Source organism: Oncorhynchus clarkii, chromosome 31 (genome assembly GCF_045791955.1).
Source record: "Oncorhynchus clarkii lewisi isolate Uvic-CL-2024 chromosome 31, UVic_Ocla_1.0, whole genome shotgun sequence".
Lineage (NCBI taxonomy): Eukaryota > Metazoa > Chordata > Actinopteri > Salmoniformes > Salmonidae > Oncorhynchus > Oncorhynchus clarkii.
Window position 1 is genome coordinate 6,908,504 of NC_092177.1, and position 8,866 is coordinate 6,917,369.

At 41.9% G+C, this 8,866-nt stretch overlaps 1 protein-coding gene across 1 annotated transcript; it reads right to left on the reverse strand.

Moving 5' to 3' along the window:
- Positions 1-1,314: 1,314 nt before the first annotated feature.
- Positions 1,315-4,947, reverse strand: LOC139390927 (TSC22 domain family protein 3-like). Its single transcript, XM_071138327.1, has 3 exons — positions 4,563-4,947; positions 3,801-3,852; positions 1,315-2,971 (listed from the first exon to the last, which is right to left on the reverse strand). Exons 1-3 carry the CDS (start codon positions 4,682-4,684, stop codon positions 2,666-2,668), a joined length of 480 nt encoding a protein of 159 aa, XP_070994428.1. The 5' UTR covers positions 4,685-4,947; the 3' UTR covers positions 1,315-2,665.
- Positions 4,948-8,866: the final 3,919 nt, after the last annotated feature.

The window sequence follows — 8,866 nt, forward strand, 5'->3', positions numbered from 1 at the left end:
TTTGTGCAAACAAAATGATCAATGGGACAATTTAATTGGTTGAACCAGTCTAGACCAGTTTTATGACCATAAATCTGGAGAAGACAGGTTACATCAGGTCCCTAGTCTTACGTTGAGGCTGAGGTTACATCAGGTCCCTAGTCTTATGTTGAGGCTGAGGTTACATCAGGTCCCTAGTCTTATGTTGAGGCTGAGGTTACATCAGGTCCCTAGTCTTATGTTGAGGCTGAGGTTACATCAGGTCCCTAGTCTTATGTTGAGGCTGAGGTCACATCAGGTCCCTAGTCTTATGTTGAGGCTGAGGTTACATCAGGTCCCTAGTCTTATGTTGAGGCTGAGGTTACATCAGGTCCCTAGTCTTATGTTGAGGCTGAGGTTACATCAGGTCCCTAGTCTTACGTTGAGGCTGAGGTTACATCAGGTCCCTAGTCTTATGTTGAGGCTGAGGTTACATCAGGTCCCTAGTCTTACGTTGAGGCTGAGGTTACATCAGGTCCCTAGTCTTACGTTGAGGCTGAGGTTACATCAGGTCCCTAGTCTTACGTTGAGGCTGAGGTTACATCAGGTCCCTAGTCTTACGTTGAGGCTGAGGTTACATCAGGTCCCTAGTCTTGTGTTGAGGCTGAGGTTACATCAGGTCCCTAGTCTTACGTTGAGGCTGAGGTCACATTAGGTCCCTAGTCTTACGTTGAGGCTGAGGTTACATTTAACATACGTAGTTGTTTGAAAAGTTAATATTTAAGAAAATATTGTTGATTTTCATTTGACCTACACCTGTAAGATGCATTTAGTTCCTCTGTTAAAATGATCATTAATTAGATGTCAAATGTTGTCTTGGGGGGGGGGGATTATTCACTTTCGCATAATTACTTAGATACGATCTTAAAGCAAATAGCAGTGGTTTCTTGAAGCTCTTAATCGCATGGCTAACACGAGTTGTTGTATGTTAAATAGTTAATTATAAACCAGGTGGTTTGAGTCCTGAATGCTGATTGGCTGACAGCCGTGGTCTATCAGAACGCATACCACAGGTATGACAAAACATGTATATTTACTGCTCTAATTACATTGATAACCAGTTTATAATAGCAATAAGACACCTTGGGGGTTTGTGGTACTTGGCCAATATACCACAGCTAAGGGCTGTATGCAGGGATTCCGTGTTGCGTCATGCATAAGAACAGCCCTTAGCCGTGGTATATTGGCCATATACCACATCCCCTCGTGCCTTATTGCTTAAAAACGATATAATCGTGTTACTCTCCATGTAGATTGCAATGCCCTCGAGTAAGAACAACTGAAAGGGAAACATAGCTTTAGTGTAAACATAGGGTTTATTGCAAATGTGCATTTTGTATCCATTACATACTTTTAAAAATATATACCTGTTTCATGGACACAGTACAGCAACAATACCCAACGTTTATCAAAAAAACTAAACATTACTGCTAACAAGAGTTCTCCCTGTGAACGATGTACACATGGTCCAGGTTGCTTGGTTTCGTTTGGAGTAGTAATGAGACAAAGTCTTTGGTAGTTAGAAAACACAAAACGTCCATTGTGGAACTGTGTTATTCCGCTTCTGGAGATAGGCACTAGAGTCATGCCATTGATTCAAGTTGAGGTTGGCATCTGAACACTCAGAACATGTCTGCTAGGTCAAGACTGCATTCACAGCCTTTAGAGAAAAAAAAATCAGCTGCTCAAATTCATCTCCAGCCCACTACTCTGAACATGTTAGTAAAATGTACAGAGCTAGGCATACTGGGTAGTAGATACTTCCATCCCCATAATACATCATTTATCTGAACAGTTACAACGCTCCTATTAACAAGTACTCCATTTTGTTCAGAATCAGAAGAAAAGTAAAATAGCAGGGTTTTCCCCCATAAAGCAACACAACTGCAGAGAATACAAGTAATGATGATCTGAATCATGATTATGGCAATCAGTTATCGGCAGTGAGGTTGAGATAGAGAAGCAACAAGCCTCTCTTTCTCCAGCAACAGTCCAGGATCTCCTAGATCCTCCTTCTCCTCTACTCGTTGTACTGGAGCTCAGGTTTGGTTTCCCCCGAAGACACGTTGCTTCTTCTTAAGGAATATTGACGGAGAATATCAGTAGATGGTGGCAGGTGGAAACAGTCAGAACTTGTACTGTCAGAAGAAGAAATCCACATGGGGGGGGGGGGGGTCTAGCAGAGACTGGAAGGCCGTCTCTCTCTCTGTCTTGGAGAAGATTTCCTTGGCTGGACCTGGAGAGGTAAGCTGGAGGACGGGCCACCCTGGCGTGGAGAGGCATCCCCAGGATCAGATCCCCGGGCCAGCCCTGTCTTTTAGCCCTCTCCCCCCTCTGTAGCAGGGGTGGTAGAGAATGGCTGAAGGGGTTGGCCCTCCTGGCCCCAGAAGGCCGGAGCTTCCCCTCTGTCCCAATGCAAGCGTTCTCCGACTGGCTACATGTGAGCCCTCTCGTTTAGATCTTTTGTCTAAAGAGAAATAGTCTAGATGTCGTAGGAAAGGCTCATCATCTTAGCTTATAGCTTCAGCCTATAGCCGCTAGTTAGAGCGCCTTTTCACGTGCTCCGTTGTGTTTCATCGTCTGTTACAGACAGCTTCACTGAAGTTGGCAGCGACGATTAGTTTACAACTGTCCAAGGCAGAACCACCTACACAGCAGAGCCAGCGCTGATGTGGCAGGGCTGGTCAGGGTTATGGAGTCCCATCTGGGCCTGTTGCTGGTACTGCTGGGCCTGCTGCTGGTACTGGTTGTCCAGCCGCAGGGGGACCAGAGCGTCTGAGTCGGACGGAACCCGTTCGCGGAAGCTCTCCATCTGTTCTGGACTGGCCAGGTTCTTCAGAAGGCTGTTCTCACGTTCTAGCTGGTTGTTCTTCTCAGCCAGCTCTCTGATCTGCTCCTTGAGGATCTCTACTTCCTCCCTGACTGCATACATCAGGTGGTTCTTCACCAGATCCTAAGATAGGAGAGAAGGAATGAGATCTACTGTTAGAGACGTCTGTTTAGAGAGAGAGAGCGAGAGAGTTCTGTGCAACTCATACAAACTAAATATATCCATTTAGGCTGATTTAAAGCATAAGCGTTAACCTACTGTACCTTACAAACACTTGTGGTAACAGGCCATACGGATACAGAGATTTGTACCCATATGGCCTGTATTAAGGTCCAAAGTTTATCAGTAAACTAAATATTTAATAGCCTGACTGCTGTACCTGTCTGACTCAGAACACAGCAGAAGGAACATAGTCACATGCCACATCACATGGCACTGTAGCCACCCAATGCTGCAGGCACGTATAGTTCCATCTCTCTAGTATCCCTGCATATTGTAAATATGGTATTTCAACTGACTTTTTAGTATACTTACTTACTTAGTGTATTTCTTGTGGTTTTTTTTTGTTTTGTTCTAGTAATACATTGTTATTGATTATTGAATTGTTGGGTTTTGAGTTTGCAGGAAAGGTATTTCACTCTATTTGTCCCTGGGACATTAAAACCTGAAGCTTCTACTGTACTATTTGATTAATTTCACCTTTATTTAACCAGGTTGGCCAGTTGAGAACAAGTTCTCTTTTACAACTGCGACCTGGCCAGGATAATATACTTACGAAGTTGACTAAAGATTAGTCTACTATGCTTACCAACGTACTGTATATGATTACTACGGGCATAGTGCATGAACGTGATGGGATATAGAACAGCCCAGTCTACTTTTATTGGCTTATTATGAGGATGATGATGATGATGATGATAATAAAGTGTATAATGCTGCTTGTGATACATACCATTGCCTGCTCTATCTTGTTGTCAATGGCAACAACGCTAGCACCCGAGGCACTGTGGAGGAGAGAAGAAGAGATGCCATAAGTCAACATATCAAATCAATGCATTAGATCAAAACGAACAAACGGGCAGCCTAGTAAGTCCCAGCAGACTTTATGCTCTCATGCTGACGCCAGACTGCCTTTATGGCACCAGATCCAGAACCAAGATACAATTTAGTCTTGTTTTTTTAGACGCAATTGCCATGTAATGCCACCATCACAAATGTTTGTTTAATTTGTGTTTAGGCCATTTCTGTCCACGAATGAACCTTGCTTGACTCTGAACCTATTTTAGATTGGACATGTGTATGAAATAAACAGCCTGTCTGCATCACCCTTGACCTACAATTCCGTATTTTTTATTTTGCAACCTAGCTAACTAGATACATTGTTGCGCGCTGCAAAGGATGACATAATATCGAGATCGTTTCAAGATACTCAATCCACTCCATCTACTTTTGTGTTTGAAGACGCACCGGGAGGATACATGCGACAGGCTGGAGTCAAATTCCATTACTCAGACGGCACAGCATTACGGTATTTCTAATGATATCATAACGAATACCGGCATAACCGGGATTTGTTTAGTCTATTTGCAAATAAATACACATGACTATCTCAATCTCGAATTACAACAATTTTGATTAAATATTTTAATGAAATCTATTACGCACAAATGACGCATCAATAGCACACTAAATCCAGTGCGGTTATCTTATTTACCTGTTGTCGAGTTTTACAGACACCACATCTCCTCCTACTAACGAGGAGAAGAAGGAGATGCTGAAGTTATGCAACTGATAGACAGCAACCTCCATTGGCGTTTTGAAGATCTCCGTACTCATGTTCAGCAGTAGACCCGTTTGTATAATGCTTCTCGCCACGTTTGCGACTGGTTGAGTAGATAAATCTACCTAGATAGATAGCAATCCGGGGTTACTGTATTCAGTTTAATCACTCGACTGACTGCACGACTCGATTCGGTTGCTTTTGTTGTGAGTTGAGCTGTGCGTTGTGCGGTAAGGTTGATGTCGGTGATAGGAGGAGACACGTTAAGTTTCAGCGAGTGAATCTATTTCTGCCACCGGGGGGCCTTTATAGTTGAACTGAATCCTGACGTCACCTGACGCCAGAATTCATTATGCAAATCCGCCGTGGAGTGAGTTCCCATCTGCCCCCTTTTCTGACCCGTTTTTGAACTCCTACAAACACAGTAAGAACTCAGTTGTCCCGCAGACCGAATTCATTGACACCTTGAAGCAAATAGGCTAAATAAATGTTTCTTAAAATGTTTCTTTATGCGTATTTTTTTTTGAGTAAATGGTTTTGGTTGTATAACATGTCATATACAGACTAGGAATGATTTGGCTTGTTTATTTCGTTGTTGTTTTACATCAGCTGAAAATACGTTTAAAGGAATGCTACAACGGAATTTTGTTTAAGTATTATAGGCCTCGTATACCTATTAAATCCTATTTTCCATTCAATCGTTAGTTTGTCAGTGACCATGTGCAACAAACAGTATGGCGATATTATGAAACCTAGCCAATAGAGGCAAACTAGAATCTGGATATATTGAATGCACTACTAACGCGTGTATTATTGGTTTATAACAGGATGTTGACATAATGTTTGTTGTTTTGAGTTTTGTTTTTGCAGGTGTAATAGTAGAAGACATAGTGCGGCATGTACAAAAGGAAGTTTTGGGGAACTCCTTATCCATAAGGGTACTTTTCCAGCCACTGCAAGGTTCTGGTTATTTTCCATCGTTTCCTCTAGAACTCTGCTACCCCCTGGAGGCCGAGAGTTGAAATTGTTCATAATATTTACGGGTGTTATATTTTTAGGAGGACAAATAACGAGCCTACTTGGGGAGCGTTTTTTTTTTTTTTTTTTTAACAATGGAATTAAATATATTAGAGTTAATTTGTTAAAACGCAATGTGGTTTTGTTGTCCTAAAAGATCCTCACTATCAGGCAAGAGTTGCAGCATAAGGACATCTTATAGGGGTCAATACTGTCATACATAGATAGCTTGCACCATACTAGCTGCCTTGTTGCTATGGGCTTTCACTGCATAGCAACACAGTTACAACTTTAACACCTCCAACACCCATTTGTGTTGCTAATTTTAGTTCATATAAGACACACACAAAAAAAGGTGTACTGTCAACCATTTTGTGAGGAAAGACATAATTTATCTGTCACTGGTGATTTCACGCTGTGCTGTGGAGCTGCCAGGCTTAGAACCCAACAGGGCTGTTGGGTTCACGCTCGCAACAAGTTCTGACTGAGCTCAATCGTCATAAAAAGCCAATACACCGATGAGTGTAGAAGTGATCAGGCCTACTGTACATCTCACTGTAGAAATGATCAGGCCTGCTGTACATCTCACTGTAGAAATGATCAGGCCTACTGTACATCTCACTGTAGAAATGATCAGGCCTACTGTACATCTTACTGTAGAATTGATCAGGCCTACTGTACATCTTACTGTAGAAATGATCAGGCCTACTGTACATCTTACTGTAGAAATGATCAGGCCTACTGTACATCTTACTGTAGAAATGATCAGGCCTACTGTACATCTTACTGTAGAAATGATCAGGCCTACTGTACATCTTACTGTAGAATTGATCAGGCCTACTGTACATCTTACTGTAGAAATGATCAGGCCTACTGTACATCTTACTGTAGAAATGATCAGGCCTACTGTACATCTTACTGTAGAAATGATCAGGCCTACTGTACATCTTACTGTAGAATTGATCAAGCCTACTGTACATCTTACTGTAGAAATGATCAGGCCTACTGTACATCTTACTGTAGAAATGATCAGGCCTACTGTACATCTTACTGTAGAAATGATCAGGCCTACTGTACATCTTACTGTAGAAATGATCAGGCCTACTGTCCATCTTACTGTAGAAATGATCAGGCCTACTGTACATCTCACTGTAGAAATGATCAGGCCTACTGTACATCTCACTGTAGAAATGATCAGGCCTACTGTACATCTTACTGTAGAAATGATCAGGCCTACTGTACATCTTACTGTAGAAATGATCAGGCCTACTGTACATCTTACTGTAGAAATGATCAGGCCTACTGTACATCTTACTGTAGAAATGATCAGGCCTACTGTCCATCTTACTGTAGAAATGATCAGGCCTACTGTCCATCTTACTGTAGAAATGATCAGGCCTACTGTACATCTTACTGTAGAAATGATCAGGCCTACTGTACATCTCACTGTAGAAATGATCAGGCCTACTGTACCTTTTACTGTAGAAATGATCAGGCCTACTGTACCTTTTACTGTAGAAATGATCAGGCATACTGTACATCTCACTGTAGAAATGATCAGGCCTACTGTACCTTTTACTGTAGAAATGATCAGGCCTACTGTACATCTCACTGTAGAAATGATCAGGCCTACTGTACCTTTTACTGTAGAAATGATCAGGCCTACTGTACATCTTACTGTAGAAATGATCAGGCCTACTGTACATCTTACTGTAGAAATGATCAGGCCTACTGTACATCTCACTGTAGAAATGATCAGGCCTACTGTACATCTTACTGTAGAAATGATCAGGCCTACTGTACATCTTACTGTAGAAATGATCAGGCCTACTGTCCTTCTTACTGTAGAAATGATCAGGCCTACTGTCCATCTTACTGTAGAAATGATCAGGCCTACTGTACATCTTACTGTAGAATTGATCAGGCCTACTGTACATCTTACTGTAGAAATGATCAGGCCTACTGTACATCTTACTGTAGAAATGATCAGGCCTACTGTACATCTTACTGTAGAAATGATCAGGCCTACTGTACATCTTACTGTAGAAATGATCAGGCCTACTGTACATCTTACTGTAGAATTGATCAGGCCTACTGTACATCTTACTGTAGAAATGATCAGGCCTACTGTACATCTTACTGTAGAAATGATCAGGCCTACTGTACATCTTACTGTAGAAATGATCAGGCCTACTGTACATCTTACTGTAGAATTGATCAAGCCTACTGTACATCTTACTGTAGAAATGATCAGGCCTACTGTACATCTTACTGTAGAAATGATCAGGCCTACTGTACATCTTACTGTAGAAATGATCAGGCCTACTGTACATCTTACTGTAGAAATGATCAGGCCTACTGTCCATCTTACTGTAGAAATGATCAGGCCTACTGTACATCTCACTGTAGAAATGATCAGGCCTACTGTACATCTCACTGTAGAAATGATCAGGCCTACTGTACATCTTACTGTAGAAATGATCAGGCCTACTGTACATCTTACTGTAGAAATGATCAGGCCTACTGTACATCTTACTGTAGAAATGATCAGGCCTACTGTACATCTTACTGTAGAAATGATCAGGCCTACTGTCCATCTTACTGTAGAAATGATCAGGCCTACTGTCCATCTTACTGTAGAAATGATCAGGCCTACTGTACATCTTACTGTAGAAATGATCAGGCCTACTGTACATCTCACTGTAGAAATGATCAGGCCTACTGTACCTTTTACTGTAGAAATGATCAGGCCTACTGTACCTTTTACTGTAGAAATGATCAGGCATACTGTACATCTCACTGTAGAAATGATCAGGCCTACTGTACCTTTTACTGTAGAAATGATCAGGCCTACTGTACATCTCACTGTAGAAATGATCAGGCCTACTGTACCTTTTACTGTAGAAATGATCAGGCCTACTGTACATCTTACTGTAGAAATGATCAGGCCTACTGTACATCTTACTGTAGAAATGATCAGGCCTACTGTACATCTCACTGTAGAAATGATCAGGCCTACTGTACATCTTACTGTAGAAATGATCAGGCCTACTGTACATCTTACTGTAGAAATGATCAGGCCTACTGTCCTTCTTACTGTAGAAATGATCAGGCCTACTGTCCATCTTACTGTAGAAATGATCAGGCCTACTGTACATCTTACTGTAGAAATGATCAGGCCTACTGTACATGGGGCGGCAGGGTAGCCTAGTGGTTAGAGC

What these genes read in the sequence shown, in the direction of transcription:
- LOC139390927 (XM_071138327.1), bottom strand. Translation starts at nt 4,684, where the DNA reads ATGAGTACGGAGATCTTCAAAACGCCAATGGAGGTTGCTGTCTATCAG. An exon ending in TCTGTAAAACTCGACAACAG is followed by an intron (nt 3,853 to 4,562) that starts GTAAATAAGATA and finishes TCTCCTCCACAG; the next exon opens with TGCCTCGGGTGCTAGCGTTG. An exon ending in ACAAGATAGAGCAGGCAATG is followed by an intron (nt 2,972 to 3,800) that starts GTATGTATCACA and finishes CTCCTATCTTAG; the next exon opens with GATCTGGTGAAGAACCACCT.